The 24,277-nt window shown below is 40.2% G+C and overlaps 2 protein-coding genes across 5 annotated transcripts in view; both read right to left on the minus strand.

Moving 5' to 3' along the window:
• The window catches only part of LOC109890671 (calpain-1 catalytic subunit), a 26,244-nt gene extending 22,383 nt beyond the window's left edge, over positions 1-3,861 (minus strand). Inside the window, exons 1-3 of one of the 4 annotated variants that reach the window (XM_020482652.2) lie at positions 3,747-3,859; positions 2,103-2,132; positions 1,134-1,380 (exon numbers count right to left, since the gene is read on the minus strand). In XM_020482652.2, coding sequence (XP_020338241.1) covers positions 1,134-1,379 — 246 coding nt within the window. In that variant the 5' untranslated portion in view covers position 1,380; positions 2,103-2,132; positions 3,747-3,859. Of the gene's footprint in view, positions 1-1,133; positions 1,381-2,102; positions 2,133-3,739 lie in introns of all 4 variants that reach the window. The other 3 variants (XM_020482647.2, XM_031827947.1, XM_020482679.2) reach the window with 3 other exon arrangements.
• Positions 3,403-21,841, minus strand: LOC109890699 (calpain-2 catalytic subunit). Its single transcript, XM_020482691.2, has 21 exons — positions 21,534-21,841; positions 20,917-20,986; positions 17,429-17,547; positions 17,060-17,193; positions 16,687-16,855; positions 16,091-16,174; positions 14,577-14,662; positions 14,417-14,485; positions 12,907-13,067; positions 12,175-12,344; positions 11,693-11,704; positions 10,291-10,502; positions 10,098-10,134; positions 9,751-9,816; positions 9,467-9,524; positions 7,584-7,648; positions 7,215-7,283; positions 6,212-6,290; positions 5,652-5,768; positions 5,201-5,259; positions 3,403-5,064 (listed from the first exon to the last, which is right to left on the minus strand). The coding sequence occupies exons 1-21, from the start codon at positions 21,768-21,770 to the stop codon at positions 5,041-5,043; spliced, it is 2,097 nt and encodes a 698-aa protein (XP_020338280.1). The 5' UTR covers positions 21,771-21,841; the 3' UTR covers positions 3,403-5,040.
• Positions 21,842-24,277: the final 2,436 nt, after the last annotated feature.

The raw sequence follows: 24,277 nt of genomic DNA on the forward strand, positions 1-24,277 counted from the left end.
CATGTAGGCCTCTAGACTGTTTGTTCAACACTTCCCGACAAGGGACGCTGACTGAAGTGAGCATGGCTCTCACGCCAGCCCACCGCCACATTAATCTATCAACAGTGCTGTCTTTACCTCTGCTACATAATGACAGTGTCATCACATGCTGCGCGAAAGAGGGATTTTGAGTTACATTTGTTTTTTGCCCACCAGACACTAACATTTTCCTGTAGTAAAGAATAAAATACATTTTTCAATACAAAGAACTATTTGAAAGCAGAAATAGACTGACACATTGTGACCACAGTAATGTATCAACCATTTGTGGATACATAATCAAGGAAGGGACTCATTTGTTGTTTGAGTGTTTTATTTTTATATTTCACCTTTATCTAACCAGGTAGGCCAGTTGAGAACAAGTTCTCATTTACAACTGCGACCTGGCAACTGCGACCTTTATCTTTGCATGGAGTGGGAGGAATTACTGGTAATGACACAGAAGTCACAATGAGAGACTCATCTTAAACAGCACCTTTTCAGGTTTGGTGAAATGCTAACCCTAAAAGCTAACTCTCAACCCCCTAACCCTCTTTGTTGAAAAGACCAGCTGTTTTTTTTGTTCTCATGACATGCCATTCATTGTGCCCCTCCATGCCAAAATAACTATTTAATTCTCAGCACAGGCACAAAATATATCTAGAGTTCCAAGTGTCTGCAAGTAGCACATACTGTGCACATCCTGCAGTCTAACCACACAGGAACAAGGGTTTGATTCAGAGGCTGGAGCAAAAGCCATTTAGACACCACAAGAATAGCTTACACACTTTTTTGCAATACCATTTATGAGTTTAGGGACAAATCCTTACTTGAGATCTGCATTTATTTTATTTAACCTTTATTTAACTAGGCAAGTCAGTTAAGAACAAATTCTTATTTACAATGACGACCTACCCCGGCCAAACCCTAAACCAGACGACGCTTGGCCAATTGTGCATGGCCCTATGGGACTCCCAAACACGGCGGTTGCCTTAGACCCCTGTGCCACTCAGGAGCCCAAAGGGTTGATACAACCAAGGGATTTGTATGTGTATCTCTTGTATGGCTTCAAATACAATATAAATTTGGAACACTAACTCCTATCAGTCTCTTACTGTGGGCCTCATCCACTCCACGCCCTGGGTTTTGGATGAGTGGGGGGCCAGCTCTTTGAAGCCCAGGGAGGGTGGCTCGGGGGGGAAGCAGGAGTCCTCGAACAGGCAGCCGCTCTCCAGGCACTCCTGCTTCAAGGCCTCGTAGTCCTGGTTGAGGAACTTCAGCGCCTGCTCGTTGGTTCCCATTCCCTCGGCGTGTAGTCTCTCCCTCTGGATGCGCGCTGAGACCCCTCCGAATGGGTACATGCTGGGATGGAAGAAATAAGAGGGTGTGTGGGTGTGTGTTAAGAGGTGGGTTACTGGAAGCTAGCATATAAATAGCCCCAACAGAATAAACGTGCAGGCAGAGGGACATTGTTTCAAATGAGAGGGGACACTGTACGATGTGGCTCATTATCAGTAAACGCTTTTTACTCATGACAATGGAGATAATGTATCAGAACTAGGAGCCGTGATGGGCCCAGAGTGGCCATGGGTAGGACACTCTCTCTGAGTGCTGTCTGAATATTTCATAGGTAAAACTGAGTGGCACAATGTAAAGGCGTTTGGATTGTCTGGAATTCCACTGGTATTTTCATGTAAATTAATAAGTGGGATGATAGCCTTTTGCAGATACAGTTTGACTATCGATCATACACTTTCAGTATGTTTATATCCAGCCATATAAAACATATATTTTGTTTATATGGCTGGATAGTTATAGGGTAGAACAATCACTATGCTCAAATACTTTGAAGAGGCATTCTTCCTGGCCTGCCCTAAAAAAGGTGATCATGCTCTAACATAATTGGATACAGAGGAAGGACACCCTGTGTCCGTCAACGCAATTATGTTAGGCACAAAACTGAAACTGCAGCATAAAACATTATTTGATGCGTAAGTTAGAGAAGGGACTACAATTCCAATCTGTACATTAGACTCCATTCACTGAACAGACCATGACAAGAACACACATATATATTATTGTACCTTCAGTCCTTCAGTGTGGGAGGCAGCAGGCTTGGGAAAACAAAAGTCCAGTTAATTTAGGATTCAGTCTTCACAGGCGCAGTCACATGCATACATAGCTGGAATTTCACTGTAGTATAGCAAAGCAGTGAGCTATACACACATGCAAGCAAGAAGCACTGTTCGTTGTCCATGTTGTACATTTCACTGACATGAGATTGATAAGGACAGCAGCTGGTAGAGAACTCTTGTAGGTACCTATAGAGCTGGATGGTACAGTATGTCATGTCATTCACTAGGTTAATTGACTAGAGGGGGGATTGCTTTGAACACAGCGGCACTGTAGCATCACAGACTTATAACAAGAAGCAACTGTTTTTGAACGCTGAACTGTGTCTCATAACGAAAAAGGTTTATGGTACAATAGTCGATCGTTGTAGCAGATCTGTATGGTACATGACAAAGTAGGACCTAAAAACAGAATTCAATTGTTGCAGACAATGACTCCCTTCCTCCATCCAAAGACACTTGCTGTGGAAATCAAACACACTTCAATAAACTGGTAGTGATGCTCAATTTTCAAACAGTTGGAATCCCCTTTTGTTTTTGCACTCATTTACACCGTGCACCTAATACAATAAACAGCCCTCGTCTTCTTCTATTACCAATAAAATACATTTTTATGGGGTATACTCCATATATACATTTGACATAGTAACCAGAAAGAAAGTCTAACAAGGCATTTGTTTGGGTTGATATATCAATAAACAAGGCTGCAACAATACATTTGAATCAATACTGTTGATTGAAACTGAAATGCTTGTGGCAAGTCCATTGGAACTAATGCCAATTTTCCTGCCAACACTATAGTTAACTATGTGGAATTAAATGTGCATTTCTTGTTCATTTCATGGTCATCAAGAAAACGTTGAATGATCATTTCATATTCTTGGATAAATCCAACAGCCTATGCTGTAAATCTGCATCAAACTGATCAAATTGTTGCTTTGAGTATTGATTTCAGTCTAGTCAGGTTCACACCCCTTCCAGAAAGCTGCATCACCTTTAAAATAAACCCTCAATAACACTGTGTTAGCCTCCTTATTACAATTCATTGAACCACAATCTACATGGTTGCGAGTCATTTGAAGTATAGGCCTGTAGACTACTTTACTTTCTGCAATAATCCCTGTGCATATCACATTTGCTCATGTTGTTTTCAGTGGATCAAATGAGCTCATGATCTTTTTATAGTTGTATAAATAAAATGCCACAGAGCAGCATGTCAAGTGTTGACCGTGAAGGGTGTATGACAGTAATGGAGCCTTTCAGAGAGAATTTATTTTGTTTTAGAAATCATATCAAGGACCAAGGATAACGTCTCTCAAAGAAGAAAGTCGCCTGCCATGTTTGGAGGAATCAGCTGATACTGAGCAGTTCATCACATCATATTGCATCATCCAAACCCGCAAAACTAATTTCCATGACTGGACATGCTTCACATAGATTATCATTGCAATGAAGCATGGTAACATGCAATATATGCTGTTATGCTGAGTTTCAGCGTATTTAATTTCGGTAAATAGTGCCAATTCAATAACACAATCACATAGAGACATGCATCTTGCATTCCAAATCATAGATCAGACATAACTTACCACTGACCCGAAATCTTTTTAGACACTTTCCGAGGTGACGTTCAGTGTCTCTGTTAACCGATATGTGTAAATATATCTATCATGTCATATGAGTGAAGGCCAGAACAAAGATGCAATCAGTGTTGTTACTGCAGTGTCTTGCCCAGCCCAGTCCGGTGGGAGGGGTTTAGCAGCATCAAAATGAAGGGATTCGATTAATCCCGCCCGGGCAGGCGTGTTTTGCGACGACTAAAAGTTGATTGCATTCGATTTGGAACAGGACTGCCTCCCGGGCGTGAGCCAGGAGTCCCGTTCAAAGCCCACGGCGAAGTCGGTTCATTTTTTATTTAACCTTTATTTAACTCGGAAAGTCAGTTAAGAACACATTCTAATTTACAATGACGGCCAAACCCGGACAACGCTGGGCCAATTGTGCGCCGCCCTATGGGACTCCCGATCACCGCCGGATGTGATGCAGTTCAAAACAAAAGTGACGCAATGAAGCTAAGATTCTGTGTTTTCCCATGCAAAAGGGATTGCGTTAGATAAAAACGCGTTATCTGCTTTCCTAATGAAAACTAGATAGAAAATTCAAACATTTATTTGATGGAAAAGAGATGTGTTTCTGGACGATGCACCATGCTGCCTTGATGCCAAAATGACCGAGCGAGGCAGATTACTGTTTGGTTTGAGAAAGGAGCGCCTCCTTTTCGCCCGATGACGTGTGGTGCCTATGTGCGGTGCCCCGCGGCTCAGCATAAATGAATCAACCAAGCCAATCTTATCCACCCAATCGTATTTAGCGTATTATTGAAGGGCAAAGATCCGTGTATAGTTGGTGCGCAACTGGGCATCATAGGCCGTATAGGCCTATAGACAGTCGTAGACCGTTGGTTTATAACCTAAAAGCCTACATATAGCGGATGGATTCATTTCCGACTGTTAACATTATTAGAATATAAGAAATCTTTATTTGAGCATTGCATGGAATTCCATGTGGACATTCCATAAAACAGGCCAAAATAAAAAGCAATTTCACAATTTCTACAAGGCATATTTTCTAATACAAAAAGTAAACAGATTACAGTGGTTTGCGAACAAATATTTCCTTGTTCCTCTTACAGAATGACATTCACATGAAATCTACCACAGTAATACCATACCACAGCTAGTAATGTCTAACCGAATACACAATACCATGCAGCAGTGAATAAAATACATACTTAAATGTGACATAAAAATCTAAAAAATTCCATTAAATAATGAATTTAATACTTGTTTTTTTAACTTGCACATTTTTCTTCGGAATGAACAGGGGTCTTCTAGATCATCGTAAATGTTAGCCACTGTAACAAAAAGAACAGACCATCATATTGCATTAGGCCTACCTGTGATGTGAATCCAAGCTATCTGCAGTACCATATCCATCATATCCAAGTCTGAGCAGCCATCCTTGTTTCTTCGAATAATTCATTCACTGACCTGATGGAAGTCGAGCTCAATGGAGCCACTGTCATGAGCATCAATCTTCATAAAGACTCCTGTATAAAATAGAGTAGTTATCCATTGTTTACAGTAAAAAAAAAACACAGGTTACAGCTCAAACTATGAAATCAGTGCCTGGTGTTAGACTAGCTAGATTTTATATAATTGAAACGTTTTTAAACACTGTTTCTTCATTAGTTTTAAAATGACCACAAACTGAAGTTTGTGTTTCAGCCCAAACAGCCACTTAGTCTGGAAGAGAACAAACTACATTGTTTGGAGTGAAACTAAAGGCTTTGGGTTATGATACGGTAAGACAGATGTTCATAAAGCAACTGTAAGTTAAATCCCTCAAGAATAAATGGCTATATCGTTAACTGAAATGATGACTATTGAACAACAGGAAATCTTTACGGTTTGGGATTTTGAGAAATCCAACTATACTCACTGAACATCATATCCAGACGCATAAGGCAGGCCACAAAGTTGTCAAAGTCGATGGTCATGTCTGGCTCAGCGTAGCGAGCCACGAGGATCTGATAAATGCCATTGTTCAAAGTGAAGCCTGAGGAAGGAAAAGAAGCATTTCCTTGTTAGAAAACTGAGCAGTGAAGCATTGAGTGCAATGGCAGCCTGTGTACCTAATAGTTTCTTTCTGTTGCAAACACCTTCAGTTCAGCTCAATTCACCTTACTCCAAACTGCTTCAATGGGTTTTTAGTCTGTTATGCACATACATTATTCACTTCTAAGACCAATCACCTTAGGCCTTGCTTAACGGCTCAATATCTGGAAATTTGAACTCTATGGTTACGAGCACCAGTCCTTTTCCAAATCGGGTGCCTCATTGCAATACCATTGATAGTTGTCCTTCCCCTATCTACTTCTACTTAAACGTGAACACTTTCACCAACCCATATCTGTCAGATCAGCGAAATCTCCAAGGAAGCCAAAAAGATAGCCTCAATTAAAAAGTAGTCACAGGATCAGAAAATGCCAAGAGACTCGCCTGCTTCTTTCAGGGCCATACGCATCTCTGGAGTACTCATGGTGCCTGAATTGTCCATGTCATTCTTCTTATAGATACCCTGTAGGAACAAACGGCACATGTTACCCAATGAAATATTTTTTGGTTATACAGTGGGGCAAAAAAGTATTTAGTCAGCCACCAATTGTGCAAGTTCTCCCACTTAAAAAGATGAGAGAGGCCTGTAATCTTCATCATAGGTACACTTCAACTATGACAGACAAAATGAGAGAAAAAAATCCAGAAAATCACATTGTAGAATTTTTAATGAATTTATTTGCAAATTATGGTGGAAAATAAGTATTTGTTTGTTTATCTTTTAGTTTTGTTGTAAATGTTGAGTGTCTTATGTTCTAGTGCTTATGTTCTAGTGTTTAAAACAATATGAGACCTTATGTTAAATCTATTCTGACATATATATCTGTACTATGTCGATTAGATTAAGATCACTTTATTGGTCAATTGAACACAAGGTCCAAAATTTGACTTCTGCTTAAAACCCAACCCCTCCGAGAGCACACATTCACTCACATACAGGTGGAGATGCAGGGGGGGGGGGGGGGGGGGGTTGTTTTTAAGATGTTTAGCTGTTGTTTTTAAGTGCCTTGCCCAAGGGCACACATTGGCATATAGCATACCTTTGGGTTGCCAACTCACTTCCCAACAGATTTCTTCCATCAGACCCGGGATTGGAACTGACAACCCTACAGTTGCTGGCTCGCCTTTCTAACCGCTCGGCAACCTACCGCCGAAACGCTTGCCATCTATTTGTAATACATATGAGAGTATTACAGGGGTCAAGACCCTCCTCTTTTCTTTGTGTAACTAATCTCAGATATGCATCTCATCATTGTTTTTGGTTGAGCATGTTATGTCATACCTGTGACACCTGTTGGAGAAATTGCTGGGAACTATCAATAGAAAATTGCAATCAGGGAACCCACTTCGGGGTAGAAATTCAAACCCTTCTCGACACATATCTTACCAGGTATTTCTGCACTTTCTTCCACAGAGTAGCGAATTCCCCAAGGCCCAATTTTCCATTCCCACTGTCCTACTGTAGAGTTAAGATTCAAACTTTCAGTATGAGCACACCATATCGTATAATTGGTTGAACATGGAACTTAAGCAAATTTGTACCACTGGCCAGCAGATGAAAACACTGATTTACTTAATGTGATATAAGTTAAGAGATTTACATACTATAGTATAGAACAGAGGAGGCTGGTGGGAGGAGCTATAGGAGGATGGGCTCATTGTAATGGCTGGAATTTAATAAATTGAACGGTATCAAACACATCAAACATATGGAAACCACATTTATTCTGGGAATACTGACAGAAAGAAAGGATACATCCATGAGGTTGACCATGATTCTACAGGTTTCAAGACTGAAGCCATCTGTTTTGATGTCAGTTCCTGCAAAACAATAAAAAGGACTATTGAGGGATGTTCCAGAAAAGGGAGATTAATGAGTTAGCCAGCAAATTTGTCAGATCTTGAATCAACGCTGCTCTAGATAGAATGTTCTGCGCCAGAGAGAGCTGAAACGATGGCAAGGAATCATCCACAAAAAAAGGATAACTCAACTCTATCCTGAATTTGTGGCTACATTCACAAGTTCTCAACCAATCAAATCAAATGTCCTACCTCTTCCAAGAATCATGTCACTCTTCCAACATGTGACACAGTGACAGACAAAATGTGGATGAATTTGCTAGTTGTTTGTTGGACTGGTACATTTGTACTAGGGCATCAATGAGTGTAACCTACATAATAAAAGCTTGCATTTGCTTTATTTATCTTTCTGGAATAGCCTTCAGGTCCATCTGAAGCTGTGTGCTTTCTAAGTAGTAGGAGTAACAGAGACTAACCCTGAACAGCAATCCTTGGACGATCCAATGGTCCCAACAACACCTTGTCACTCAAGTCAACCGTGTAACCGGAGTGAGCAACAGTTGACTAGATCTTAGGGCGGGTGAAATCACTTGTACAATGGGCTATCCAGCACTGCGTATCCAACACTGTTGCCTGGATTACAGGCAACATTTGCACTGAGCTAAAGGGTAGAGCTGCCACTTTCAAGGTGCGGGACTCTAACCCGGAAGCTTACAAGAAATCCCCCTATGCCCTGCAACGAACCATCAAACAGGCAAAGCGTCAATACATGGCTAAGATTGAATCATACTACACCGTCTCCAACGCTCGTCGGATGTGGCAGGGCTTGCAAATTAATACATACTACAAAGAGAAGCACAGCCACGAGCTGCCCAGTGACGCGAGCCTACCAGACGAGCTAAATTAATTCTATGCTTGTTTCAAGGCAAGCAACACTGGGGCATGCATGGGAGCATCAGCTGTTCCGGACGACTGTGTGATCACGCTCTCCGTAGCCGACGTGAGTAAGACCTTTAAACAGATCAACATACACAAGGCTGCGGGGCCAGACGGATTACCAGGACGTGTGCTCCGGGCATATGCTGACCAACTGGCTAGTGTCTTCACTGACATTTTCAACATGTCCCTGATTGAGTCTGTAATACCAACATGTTTCAAGCAGACCACCATAGTCCCTGTGCCCAAGAACACAAAGGCAACCTGCCTAACTGACTACAGACCCATAACACTCACGTCCGTAGCCATGAAGTGCTTTGAAAGGCTGGTCATGGCTCACATCAACACCATTATCCCAGAAACACTAGACCCACTCCAATTTGCATACCGCCCTAACAGATCCACAGATGATGCAATTTCCATTGCACTCCACACTGCCCTTTCCCACCTGGACAAAAGGAACATCTATGTGAGAATGCTATTCATTGACTACAGCTCAGCGTTCAACACCATAGTACCCACAAAGCTCATCACTAAGCTAAGGACCCTGGGAATAAACACCTCCCTCTACAACTAGATCCTGGACTTCCTGACAGGCCGCCCCCAGGTGGTGAGGGTAGGTAGCAACACATCTGCCATGCTGATCCTCAGCACTGGAGCTCCCCAGGAGTGCATGCTCAGTCCCTGTACTCCCTGCACTCCTCCCCCCCCCCCCCCCCCCCCCCCCCCACTACACACACACACACACACACATACCTACATTTCGCACTATTGGTTAGAAACTGTTAGTAAGCATTTCACTGTAAGATCTACACCTATTTTGTTCGGCGCACGTGACAAATAAACTTTGATTTGATTTGATTCGCATCTGCCTCAGATTCACAAAACAAAACTTTTACTTACGTTTGGAGACAATCTTATTCATGATGGTTTTCAGCTCTGCTGCAGAGATCTCCATGTCCTGAATAAATAAACAATACATATAAAATACCCCCCCAAAAAACTTTTACACAATTTTGAATACCAAAGAAATCAGAACTCTCAAGAACCGCAAAGAGAATCCTTTTCCAGATTAATGATGTTTAGGTTCACCCTCTATAACATCCTTTGTAAGTGGATGAGGTGGTTAGGAGGTTGTAATGCACTGATAAAAGTGTCAAAAGAATTATGTGTAAAAATGAATGTACATCTCCTGCAAGCTTTGTAAACAAGCCTCTAAATCCTGCGTCGACTTCAGCATCAGATACAGTCTCCTAAAAAATAAAATTGTTGATATTAGAACATATTTAGAATGTTTATACATGTAAAGATATAAGAGCAATACTCACAATAAACCAATAAACCTGAGTTGTAATCACATGTTTGTTTCTTTGGGATTCTTCTAAACAAGGACTATTAGGCACGGTTAGTTATCAATTGTCTTAAGTATCAGAAAGTACCTTAAGCATTGTTTACTACCCAATTTCCGAGTAAATACTAGAGGAAACAATAGCATAAAATAAAGTGAAACCAAAACATTCTGTGCACTACTCACATCATCTAAGTCTGCCTTGACAGGATCGTCACATGGTCTAAATAGCACAACATAAAAAAAGTTGACATCAGGCAGTAACAAGTCAGACTACCAACACATTATACTGTATGTCAGAGGTCATTGTGTGTGCAGGAGTCATTTTATCACTTGGCCCTGAAGATGTATGAAACCAGAGCAAAGGTGAGAGCATTACCGAGTCTCAGTCTGCTTCTCTGAGAAAACACGGATGCAGAAGTCACCATTTAGGTGCGGCTCGAAGGTGGAGGGCACAATGAGGTACTCCCCAGGGGGCATTTTGAAGCGGGTGCTAACCTCCCGAAGGTTGACGAAGGTCTCAGACCGGGCCTTTTGAGCATGTGTCAGGAAATAATTCTTGTCCAGGTGAACCTCCCTCTGACCATGAAACTGACAGGAGAACGAACCAATCAGGGAAAGATGCAGGGTGTGTTTTAAGAAACAAACAAACAAAAGGCATTCCTAAAGGTTATTTAAAGTAACAGGGGTTGGAACCAAAATTATTTTCTAATTGTTTCATTCTGAACAGAACCAATATTTTTCGTCCCGTTCCACTGTTCCAAAAAGCTAAATAAAATTCTAAACCGGTTTGAACCAAAAAGCAATTTATATTGTTCCCTTTTCAACCTCTGAAATCAGCATAGTTTTTTTACATTTAGCTCGACATTACATAATTTTACCAATGGATAGAGCAGCTCGCTATTGGGCGGGCAAGCTATGTAGATGCATTGGACAGGCAAGTGTAACTAACGCAGGGTGCGACATGCATTTTTTTACCTTCATTTACCTAGGCAAGTCAGTTAAGAATAAATTCTTATTTTCATTGACAGTCTAGGAACAGTGGGTTAACTGCCTTGTTCAGTGGGTTAACTGCCTTGTTGTTACCTTGTCAGCTCGGGGATTTGATCTTGCAACCTTTCGGTTACAAGTCCAACGCTCTAACCACTAGGCTACCTGCCACCCCGAAGTGTGTGCAGAGTGGCACTAGAATTCAAATAAAAACACATCTTACCTTTTTGTAGTTAATAAATCCAATGGGAAACGTGATAACTGTAGTTTCCTTAACGAGCATTGAAAAAGTACATCTATTGTTCTCGAATAAAAAATCTCTCTCCCTAATTTCGGAATCATGCCTGTAAATTCAGTAGCTACAGTAGACTATGCATGCTTCGGCGGGAGGGGGAGGGGCAGGAAGCCTACACACACACTGGCAAAGATTTTCAGCTGGCAAGCAGACACTGGAATACATTTCTGAGTGACAGTGAGGGCTTTGCATTTTTTTGTGGGACTGGAAAAAAATGCCTGTAATGTAAAATAACGTTATTAACCGGTTCCCATGTTTTTAAAATAACAGTTCTGTTCCGGAACAGTAGAGATCACTTTCATTCTCGGTTCTGGTTCTGTCCCTAAATTTTTTACAATTATTTTCCAGATTTTGGTTCTGTTCCCTGAACCAGTTCCAACCCCTGGTACGGAATACAATTAAAGGAAATAACTGTAACATATGTAAACATATGTAGCAGACCTTTGTTGACTATTGGTCCTTACACACTGCATGGTCTCTTTGGTTAATCCCTCACCTGTGATGGAACCTGAAACAAAAGAAAAATCACTATATTTTCACCTCATATCAACAAATTCATTTTCTGCCAATATCTGTTATTGTGATGCAGTTAGAATCATTATAAAACTTCTGATAAGCATGTATGACCCCCTTATATAGTCTTAGTATCATCTCATAATGACAATGAAATCCTGAATTAATAACAGATATTTTCAGTCAGTTAAAAAATTACAGCATCGAAATAAACAGTTATCCAAATATATACATTAAAATATATAAATGCCAAAAACAAAACAAAGCATTTAAATGCATTTGCTAATGCCAACAGAGCATGTCAGACGCCTTTTAATTGTGATTTACACACCTTGAACACTATCTAGTTCAACTTGTACGAGGAGTATGGAGTATGTGGAACTTTTAGTGAAACGGCTTTGTCCACTAGAAACTACCCCCCTTCCTCAAGCCACACCGCAGGGGGTTGAGAAAGACCTTCCTCACCTCATAGATGGCGAAGCCAATGGTGTGCATGTCTTCGCCTACTTTCCTCAGCCGGCGCCGGTTCTTCTGGATCAGGCCCACCACGAAGCTGCAGCCCACCTCGTTATCATCAGGGTCATCATCCTCCTCATCCAGCCTGATCACAAACTGGGGGTTCATCCAGAAGGTGTCTGGAGTTGGGAGGGAGGTAATGGAATATACTTTTTTAAAGCATGCAATAGTGTGAGTTTACTTGGAAAGTATTTTGTTTGAGGAGTGTTAAGCTGAATGACGTTGGATACAAGCACAAGACAGAGTAACAGTACACCCAGCAAACCAAGGACATTCCCAGCTAGTATTAGCTAACAATCCCATTATTCATTTATATTTAGGTTATAAACAAACAATAGCATTATATAATTTCACAAACAAAGTGCTATTTATAAGTCTACTTTCAAATATCCTTGGAATGTTGTGCTAATATTCAATACAATGTTGTGTACAGCATTTGTAACAACTACCACTGATACCACTGAACAAGCACTGTACACAGGCAGTTGTTTTGTAAACAAAGACACTGCATAAACATTGCTATGAGTTCAATATAATTCCAGCTTTTGTACTGGCTTTTGCACTATTGATGCATATCAAATAGGTTCCATTGAAATGAATGGTTCTCTGCTCTCTAAGTGAATGTGAAAGTAGAGAGAGATGAATATGGTCACTTTTGAATACTTCAGCAATTGTACTCACAGGCGTGGTTCCTGCACCCCCCAGCAGTGGAACCCTTCCTCCAGCTACCATCATAGTTACACACACTCCAGTGCTTCACAGAGTCATCCGTTAGTGTATCTGGGGTCAGAGTGCAAATCTCTATGCGAGAGTAATGCCGCAGGAACTCTGTAAATGACATCCTGCAGATGGGCAAGAATGGGTGGAATACTTAGCGGATACCAGTTAATAGATTAAAGGGGACAGATCCACTTTAAAGGTAAATGCATTTTGTAACTTTAATTTAATTTTCATATCAGGTACTATAAACACATTTGGGCAAGAAGCTTAACTAAAAGATAAAACAGAAGAAAAAAAACACAAACCAAAAAATGACATTTGCTACGATCCACCCTTCAGTTTAGAAACAAAAACTGCGGCAGCACTTTTGACTGGAAATTACAGAATGCACCTTTCATTGGTTATAACATAAAACATCTTCTGGAACCAGTGGTGTAAAGTATTTAAGTAAAAATACTTTAAAGTACTACTTAAGTAGCTTTTATGGGTATCTGTACTGTACTACTTATATTTTTTTACTTTTACTTCACTACATTCCTGAAGAAAAGTATGTACTTTTTACTCCATACATTTTCCCTGACATCCAAAAGTACTCATTACATTTTGAATGCTTAGCAGGATGGGAAAATGGTCAAATTCAAGAACTTACTTAGATAAATTCCCTGGTCATCCCTACTGCCTCTGATCTGGTAGACTCACTAAACACACATGCTTAGTTTGTAAATGATGTCTGAGAGATGGAGTGTGCCCTGGCTAAGTATATTTAAACCCAAATACTTTTAGACTTTTACTCAAGTAGTATTTTACTGGGTGACTCACTTTAACTTGATTCATTTTCTATCAAGATATCTTTACTTTTACTCAAGTATGACAATTGGGTACTTTTTTCACCACTGTCTGGCACAATAGTTACTGTTAAGCGAATGCATATAACATAACATATGTCTTAAGGCTACAGCTAGCAAATTTAGCCTAACAGGTTTATTAATGCTTTGACTACAGGTAGAACATTTTAACTAACAGGGTTCAAGGCTTTGGCTACATCTAGAAATGTTGGCCTATGTGTAGCGGACATGAGTCCGGCTCATAGTCTCGTAATGGGGTATCCGCGCGTGCGAGCAACTTCAAAATCAATGTCACTCTGGGCCCAACAGGAAATATCGTGGGTTTCTCCTGTGAGAGACCAGGGTTCACATCCTGGTGAACCCTGGGCAACATTTTCGTAATGCAAAACCATTATGTGCAAAATTTATCATAAACCTCAATATAATTTGGCAGCTTGATTTATTTGGAAACTCTTCAACAATAAGCATTAAAAGGACAAGGTTATCTAAACTAGTATTAATCACCTCATAACACACATTATTGAAAAGTTTGTAACTTGGCATAAGATATGTAGCTCAATGTGTTACCCATATTTCTTAGTATTAGACACAAGGTTATCAACTCTAAATAACTCAAATTGTTGTACCAGAATTCTCCATCATCAGCTTTGACGTTCTGGCGCTCTGAATCATCAACGGAGTTCCACTCTGAGGAGCTGGAAGGAGGGCAAAGCAGTGAAAGGTCATATTACTATAAGGTACAAGGAACCTTCATTTCTCTGAGCTATTGTTCTGATAAAGGCACACCTGTCACTCCAAGCCCCTGTCCACTCCACTTGACCCCAAGGGTTACGTATCCTGATCAGCTTCTCCTTACGGCCACGATAGGTCACCTAAAAACACATGCACAACTTACACATAAGTACCCTCATGGACCATCAATTGGGATCATGTGGGTGGGGGAATGATTGTGTCTTCACAGTCATTATCAGTTGGGTGACACTTTACATTAAGTTTCCCTTATGCCATAACAAGAATGTTTATAGTTAGAAGAATGTAGTAATTTATCATTTATCTTAATTTTTTTGACCAAAATGTAAAGAAATTCCACATATCTACAGTTGTCGGAAGTTTACATACACTTAGGTTGGAGTCATCTGTACAAACAATAGTATGCAAGTATAAACACCATGGGACCACGCAGCCGTCATACCGCTCAGAAAGGAGAAGTGTTCTGTCTCCTAGAGATTAATGTACCGTTGGTGCGAAAAGTGCAAATCAATCCCAGAAGAACAGCAAAGAACCTTGTGAAGATGCTGGAGGAAACAGGTACAAAAGTATCTATATCCACAGTAAAACGAGTCCTATATCAACATAACCTGAAAGGCCGCTCAGCAAGGAAGAAGCCACTGCTCCAAAACCGCCATAAAAAAAGCCAGACTACGGTTTGCAACTGCACATGGGGACAAAGATCATACTTTTTGGAGAAATGTCTTCTGGTCTGATAGAACTGTTTGGCCATAATGACCATCATTATGTTTGGAGGAAAAAGGGGGAGGCTTGCAAGCCAAAGAACACCATCCCAACCGTGAAGCACGGGGGTGGCAGCATCATGTTGTGGGGGCACTTTGCTGGAGGAGGGACTGGTGCCCTTCTGAAAATAGATGGCACCATGGGGTAGGAAAATTGTGTGCATATATTGAAGCAACGTCTCAAGACATCAGTCAGGAAGTTAAAGCTTGGTCGCAAATGGGTCTTCCAAATGGACAATGACCCCTGGCACACTTCCAAAGTTGTGGCAAAATGGCTTAAGGACAACAAAGTCAAAGTATTGGAGTGGCCATCACAAAGCCCTGACCTCAATCCTATAGAAAATTTGTGGGCAGAACTGAAAAAGTGTGTGCGAACAAGGAGGCCTACAAACCTGACTCAGTTACACCAGCTCTGTCAGGAGGAATGGGCCAAAATTCACCCAACTATTGGGAAGCTTGTGGCTACATTGTGGCTACATGAAGCGTTTGACCCAAGTTAAACAATTTAAAGGCAATGCTACCAAATACTAACTGAGTATATGTAAACTTCTGACCCATTGGGAATGTGATGAAAGAAATAAAAGCTGAAATAAATCATTCTCTCTACTATTATTTTGACGTTTCACATTCTTAAAATAAAGTGGTGAACCTTTCTGACCTAAGACAGGACATTTTTACTAGGATTAAATGTCAGGAATTGTGAAAAACTGAGTTTAAATGCATTTGGCTAAGGTGTATGTAAACTTCCGACTTCAACTGTACATCATCTACTTTCATTTTGGGTCTCACCTCAACAGCCCCTGTTAGGGAGTAGGCATGCCCTTTCACCAGCTTCTGTCGTGTGACTGCCTCAGAATCAGCGGCGCTGGTTATCTGCACCAACACAGGGAAACTAGGATTAGACCAAAGAATTGTAGGGGTGTGAGAAAAAACTTGGAATGAACTATGAACTGAATAGTTACACAAGACCTAGATGTTAATACTGTATACAGTATATTTTGAACTTCAACTTGACCAGGTTACTTCCTACCAAGATACTTTTTCCTTGCCACTGACACCCCTGATAGGTATTTTGGCTTAGGTCTAGGTTACTATTGTTAAGCACTTTGTAACATAACTTGATTGATTGATTGATCTGTTTATGTTACACATTCACCCCTTTCTACTCTACCTCTCGTAACGTACTTCACACATTGATTTTCCATTTCTAAATGCACACACTGTGCAAGTAAACCTATATACCCAACACACTATCCAAAAGGATTACTTGAAACATATATTTTAATGATATTTAAAATATATATATATATATATTTTAACAGTCCATGGTGATAATTGTGCTGTTAAAATAAACAGAGTGAAAAGGACAGAAAAGAGAGCCTTACGTCAATGGAGCAGCCAAGCAGAGCCCCTGACTCAATTGCCTTCTTAATAATCTGGAACATGTTCGGAGGGGGTTTCCTCAGGTCGTAGTTCTCTGCAATGCCACCAGTGAAGTCCTCAAAGCCCTCAGTGGTGGAGCCCCCAGACAGGGCCTCGTAGCAGCCATTCACCCTGTGGGCAAGGCAGAAAGACTGAAATTAAAAAGACTAAATCAAACATGTTTAAAATAGGTCACACAATGGTTTCCCCTACAATGCCTAAAGAAAGTATTGTATTCTTAGCATTTGCCATGCAATATTTGCATTCTGCCAGCATAGATCTTTGACTGCTACACCGGCAGTTAATCATTAAGGCAGCGCAAGTATATAGACTCACTTGGCGTAGGCCTTCTCCAACAGTGCACTCCAGAACTCTGAGCCCTCAGCTGAGTGAACAAACAGCAGCTCTCCATCTTTTGTTGGCAGCCTGTCATCAATGACAACATCCACCCACTCCCCAAACTGCCAAAACTGTGTAATGGGGGACAGAAATGAATACATACAATTTCATACCATAATTTAGATTTAGTTTAAGACCTTGTGTATTTTCAACCTGTGGATTTAAATGGTTAAACACATGTAGCATATGTTGATTACATTAAAGGTACACATAGTTACCTATTTGAAATTTGGGTGAGTACACAGAGTACACATAGATTACAAACAGAGGCCTAACATTATTTAGCTTTTTTCACTTTTATTTTACCTGAAAATGAAAAATGCCAGCGTAACTTTCCCCAAAGCTCTGTCCAACGGGGACCACTCTAGCCATGACATCTTCATTGAGTGTCAAAGAGGCAATGGCAGCTAAAAGCCAACAGTCACCTAAATAATAAAAAAAGAACAGAATCTAAGTTTGTATATTTGGGTTCATTTGCATTATTTATATAGATTACGGTTGTGTACTTTAGGGGAATATTTGCATTATGATTTTAACCACAAGCAGTGAGTGCACCAAGCTATTGCCCAATGCAAACAAGAGTGCATTGTGACGTGGCAACACACTGGAAGGATATGTCTGTAGCTAACCTCCTCTCATGTTATGTAGTTTCCAATGGGGACAGGGAACAATAAACAGATCTGTTAAGTCCACCCAGAGAACAGCAGAAAGTGAAAAGCCAACAGTCACTTGACAATAAAATAACTGGTTCTAAGTGGTGTAACTGGTTGATTTTGGGTTATCTATTATATTATCAATGCAGTTGTGACATTTGCAATGGAAGGCGAACCATTAACTGGAGACAAACAAATCTGTATACTAGGGTCCTATCATAAAGTTTGTTATGAGGACATAGGCCATTGAGTAAAATTTTCAAGTTAAGTCAATTGAGGAAATCCAATGAACAAAACTAGGTAACAAAATATTAGTTATATTATAACGTTTTTCTCAATCGCGTGCAAGCCTTTTTTTTTCTTTACAGAACTGTGGACAAACGTAACTGTAGCAGAACAACAATGATCAAATGGCCAAATTAATTTGACAAACTTCTGATCACTTTTTTTGTCTTTGTATCTGGATTGCATATCTTAGACGCCCTTTTGCAAAACTATAAATACAAATAAATACATAAATCAGTGAACACAACATTTGATAACACTTTACTTCACACCTAGCATCATAACACATTATGATACGGTCATAACCATGTCATAAGGTGTCATAACAGCTGACATAACTTGTGATAACCTGTGATAATATGGTGATAACACTGTCATGACCCTTATATTAACACCTGCTGTGACATATATGGCGTTATTTTATGGTTGGTTATGACACCTACATTCAAATGTGTTTTTTCCCTGCCAAGAAGTTTCCTTTCGATTGAAAATGTGTTTCTTAAATCCTGTGTCGTTGTTGTAATGAGTTCTTTAAAGTCGTGTTATTAACTTTTTAACACTGTCAAGAAGCACTATGACCATCCTGTGTCACTTTACTTGGACTAATAAAATACACTTTAAGACACTGTCAAGAAGCATTATGACCGTCAGAATCATATAAGCCAGATAGGCCTATTACATACATGCCCTTATGTCAATCATCAGTCTGCTCCTGCATTCATCCCAGTCATCAGCAACAGAGAATTGGGGTAGGTACATGTTTGACATCAGTGTGTGCGCAATTACAAGGATAATTCAATATGGTCAATTTCAGAAAATGTTTACAACATACAAATACTGTTGACAAATAGGCTATGGGTGTAATTGAATGTTTTGCCTTGTGATGTGGGTTTTGACACTCTTATGTAGGTGCCATAACCAGCCATGAAACGATGCAATATATGTCACAACAGGTCTAAATATATGTGTCATTACATTGTTATGACCATATTACGACAGACGACACGCTATGTCAGCTGTTATGACATATAACGTGTTATGGCACTAGGTGTCAAGTTCACTGTTAAGTGTTTTGTTCTCTAAATCATTTCACATTTTCATCAGAAGAGAAAGAAATAAGCCTGATTGTGTTCACTGTTGCCAGCCATCATCAGTAAATAATAGTGCACAAAATTCTAAATCACCATCAGTTCCATATTTTAACAACATTGCGGACATGCAGAGGCGCAGAGAATAAGGTTGGGTTATTTCTAAGTAACTTTGGTTTAGTCCTAAGTCGTCATTTCCAACATTGTGACCTTCTATTACAGCGCTTGTCTTTGGTGTGTGTTGAGGCTTATACATTCATCATATAAGTTGTGTTTCTCCACTGTATTTCTATTTCGTTACTTCTATTGGGGATTGTCTGCTTTGTGATGGAAAGGCTACAAAGGTATATGTAGACCAGCCTACTTATTATATACATGGAATTGGTTTATGATGATACCGATTAATATATCCTGCACACAATGTGCTGATTTCCATTTTCTTTTTGATTAGAAACAATATATACCTTGATGTATATGAATTTATTTGGTGAAAAACGCATAAAAGGACAGTAATTGCCCATAATATAGCACCTTGATAGTTGAATTTCCAATTTTGGTCAATAAGTGACTGCAAAGAAAATATATTGATTTAATGGGACTACCTTTCTGTTTTGTCAGTTTGACTCAAGAGGTATGTTGTGTTAATCCTTTTGCAGGAAGTCATGTTCTTTTGATGATTATATTTGCGATTGATTAATGTATTTTCTGTTTTGACAAGGTAACTAGTGTACACTGTTTTGAAAATCAACACTGTTCTAAAAAAATGCTTGTATGCGATTGAAAACATTTTTAATATATAAGTTCATTTAACTTAATATTTCACATCAGCAGGGTAACTAAGTTGAAACAGCTAAACAACTTACAGCCTGTTATACACGCTCAGAACATATCAAGATAAAAAAAAAGCATTATAAATTGGCCTTGAAGCTGTCAGTTTACAAAAAACTGGCAGACAAATGGTGATGCCTCTGAATGAATAAAAGACTATTCAAACTTCTGCAACCTACGAGTGTCTTGGCTCCTACAAAAGAAAGCTTAGCTGGCATGCATGTTTTCACAGTGGTAGCTTTGAAAAAAGATCAACTAGAACTCTCGTGTGGTTTTACAGAGGCACGCACACATGTGTTGAGCCAGCCTGTGAAAAACAAACAATTATATTCTCCAATTCTGCAACTGGGAGAGGCAGACTTTGCGTGTGTATGCGTGTGCCCACGTGTGTGTGTGTGTGTGTGTGTGTGTGTGTGTGTGTGTGTGTGTGTGTGTGTGTGTGTGTGTGTGTGTGTGTGTGTGTGTGTGTGTGTGTGTGTGTGTGTGTGTGTGTGTGTGGTCTTCACTTCCCACTTGGGCACAGTCTCCTTAAAAGCATATGGTGCTGTTGATTAAACCAGTGACAAACAATGGCCAAACCCCTTTCTGTGGTATGAGGATGATATCAAATTTCAGCTGCATTTTTTCAAGGCCAAAAAAACTTTATTATCCCTTTTAGATGATTGCCCTTCCTGAATATATACTAGAAAAGGCACAGTTATATGTTTCAGGTGGTTTGTATTATTTATTTGGCAGAAGACTGGACTCTACAATAAACAGTGCTGAGTAAGGCCATGGAGCTCTTATGCAGTGCCTGAAGAATGTAAATGTTTTAAGCCATGAGTGTAGGGACTGTACTAGTTCAACTGGCGTTTTGATGCAATGGGGGCTTTTTCCAAAGGCAGTTTTTCGAATAAAAATTGCTTTGCAGTGGAGCCTATAAGAGTGTGACATAACTTACCTAGAGCTCCTTGACAGATATCTGTTCTGGTGGCTCCTCCAACAATGAACTCTGGACTTGAGCACAACTCCTGAGGATATTATGTCACATTTAACCATGCATTAACCACAAGAGCAGAAAACAAACAACAAAGTCAAGAGCATTTTCTATGCTTAGGATATTTCATGTAAAAACAAAGGGAATATGGATAAATCAAGTAACAATTTCAAATGATATATTAAGAAATTCACAATCTACATAGTATATGCAATATTGTCAAGCTGTCGCAAATTGTAAAATTCTTTATTCTCTAGAATCATTAAACTGCATAAATCAATGCTTAGCTTGGTTTTATCCTGCCCTCCGTTGGACAAATCTTGTCTCAGCAGCATGAGTAGACTATTGACGCAGTTGAGTTGAGCTTGATTCAAAAGCCCGTCTACTTAATATTTTAGAAAATAATCACAGAATAGGCTATAGGCCAAATGATGCACGGGTAGTTTAAAACGCACGGGGCAACAATATGAACGGAGAAAATATGATGGGAAATTGGAAATACATATATATATTATGTTTAAAATAAAACTTTCGAAATAAACTTAAACATATAACATTAATGGGTGGAAAAATAGACTTACTCCTGGCCTTTTCCATTGCACTGCTCTAGTTTTGTACGAGCCTGGTCCGAGTTCATTAAAGCCCAAAGATTCGGGTGCGGCTGCGAAAGTTGGATCCGAGAATAGCCCTCCTCGACTTAAACATTGCGCTCTAAGCGCTTCAAAATCCTGATTGAGATATTTCACCGCATTAGCATTAGTGCCAAACCCTGCAGCCAATGCCCGCTTTTTAGCTAGGTTAGACGCCATTCCAGACATTATCAGTGAGATGCTGTACAACGTCGTTATCACCAAAAGATCTACAGATGTTAATGGAAAGTTTTGCTGTGACTCTCCGCCCAAAACTTTTACAGGCGTGGCTTGTCAGACGCAAGTTAATGCGTGTTTTCTCAACATCTCTTACGGGAAAAAGAAAGAGCTCAATTGAACATCTCCATACAATTTTCACATCTTTAATTGCACATTAACAACACATATTTTAGAAATCAGAAATCTCTAATATTCATTGGGCATTTGACATTTTTGAACGTTCTCTGTAGTGTAGCCAACACTACTAGCCTTTCCATTAACAAAGTCAACTAATAATAGTCTAGGCCAGATATTCACTTTTTTTTTTATAAATAGATTTTTTAAATTATTATTATTATTTTTTTACATTCTCCACATTTTCAAACAGTCCATTTATATTTTCCAATGGGGCTATACATTTGGGTGATTTTTTTTATCTTGCCTGAGTAGCCTTGTTTCACTGACATCTGACCATCTAATGTTCAGCGAAATTACAACACAATGTCAAATACAGGTAGCATAGTCATGTAATTAACATCCAATCACATTAACCGTTACTCTCTAGCGGGAATTCCACTAACAATCCATATGTAGCGAATCGAAGAGGCACAAATATGATGAAAACTACATTGATCTGGGGTTCACTTATATTGGGAGTAGTGCCTTTCCTCAGCCACAGTGTGTTATATGTGCAAAAGTATTATCTCACAACTCGATGAAACCTTCACTCTTGCACAGACATTTAGAAACAAAACATGGGAATTTGAAAAATTTGTCACAGGAGTGTTTTGAGTGAGAATTAAGACAACTTTCGAGTAGTAAGACGTGTATAAAAGCAACAAATACCATTAATAAGAAGGGGCTAGAAGTGTCTTATATCGTGAGCTACCGAGTGGCTAGGACAGGCAAGCCCCATACTATTGTGGAGGACTTAATTCTTCCTGCTACTGCAGATATGGCTGGGACAATGCTGGGGGAAAAGGCCCAAAAAAACTATACAGGCAATGCCTTCGTCAAACAACACTGTTTCACAACATATCAGTGACATGGCAGGAGATGTTTTGAAACAATCACTGCTTCACATACAAGCCAGTGAATTCTATGCATTACAGCTGGATGAGTCAACAGACGTGGCGGGCCTGGCACAGTATATGTCCGTTACGTTTACGGGGGGTCAATTAAGGAAGACTTCCTCTTCTGCAAACCACTGGAAACCAGGACAACAGGAGAGGATATTTTTAAAGTACAGCTTTGTGACATCAAATGGACTTTAGTGGTCAAGATCTGTTGGTATCTGTACTGATGGCACAAAACCCATGACAGGGAGACATAGTGGAGTGTTAAGAGTGCAAGCAGTTGCTCCCGATGCCACTTGGGTACACTGCAGCATCCACCTATACTGCAGCATCCACCTATACTGCAGCATCCACCTATACTGCAGCATCCACCTATACTGCAGCATCCACCTATACTTCAGCATCCACCTATACTGCAGCATCCACCTATACTGCAGCATCCACCTATACTGCAGCATCCACCTATACTTCAGCATCCACCTATACTGCTGTCACGTTTCTTCAAAATCGAACCCAGAAGCAGACCAGGACAAGGAGAGTAGGAAGAAGGTGAGTATTTATTTACAAGTGAATGTGTATGGGTAGATATATCCAGGTGGCGTAGCGGGCAGCGGTGGTGAGTTGATGGGAGTAAATAGGTGGATCCAATGGGGAAGCGGAATCCTCCGACGACTAGGCGGGAATGGGGTAAATGATCCAGGTGAGTAACTGAAGACAGAACAAACGGAGGTAAGTTTAAGGCAAGCAAGACGTACAAAACAACAAAACAAATTCTATCCAACTTGAGGCTGATACTATGGCACAACATACTGTTCATGGCTAACGATCCGGCAGGGAATGGTTGTCAGGTCCGGGCTTATGAAGAGGAGAGATGATGATCAGGACCAGGTGTGCAGATAGCTGAATGGATACAGGTGCGGGTAATCAGAACTCCCAACTGGCTACATTGCCCGGCAACCAGACAGGGTGCGTTCCAGGACGCCGGAAAAAACACTCCAGGACAGAACACTGGCAAAAAACTGACTCAGGAAACGTGATTCGTGACAACTGCAGCATCCACCTATACTTCAGCATCCACCTATACTGCAGCATCCACCTATACTTCAGCATCCACCTATATTGCAGCATCCACCTATACTGCAGCATCCACATATACCGCAGCATCCACCTATACTTCAGCATCCACCTATACTGCAGCATCCACCTATACTTCAGCATCCACCTATACCGCAGCATCCACCTATACTTCAGCATCCACCGAGAGGCTCTTGCTGCCAAGGGAATTTATGCCTGACAGCTTGAAAGATGTTTTGGACACTAGAGTGAAAATGGTTAACTTTGTTAAAGCAAGGCCCCTGAACTCTTGTGTATTTTCTGCACTATGCAATGATATGGGCAGCA

Source organism: Oncorhynchus kisutch, linkage group LG1 (assembly GCF_002021735.2).
Source record: "Oncorhynchus kisutch isolate 150728-3 linkage group LG1, Okis_V2, whole genome shotgun sequence".
Lineage (NCBI taxonomy): Eukaryota > Metazoa > Chordata > Actinopteri > Salmoniformes > Salmonidae > Oncorhynchus > Oncorhynchus kisutch.

What these genes read in the sequence shown, in the direction of transcription:
- LOC109890699 (XM_020482691.2), bottom strand. Translation starts at nt 21,770, where the DNA reads ATGTCTGGAATGGCGTCTAACCTAGCTAAAAAGCGGGCATTGGCTGCA. An exon ending in CTGGCATTTTTCATTTTCAG is followed by an intron (nt 17,194 to 17,428) that starts GTAAAATAAAAG and finishes CCCATTACACAG; the next exon opens with TTTTGGCAGTTTGGGGAGTG. An exon ending in GGGGTGCAGGAACCACGCCT is followed by an intron (nt 12,345 to 12,906) that starts GTGAGTACAATT and finishes TCCCAACTCCAG; the next exon opens with ACACCTTCTGGATGAACCCC.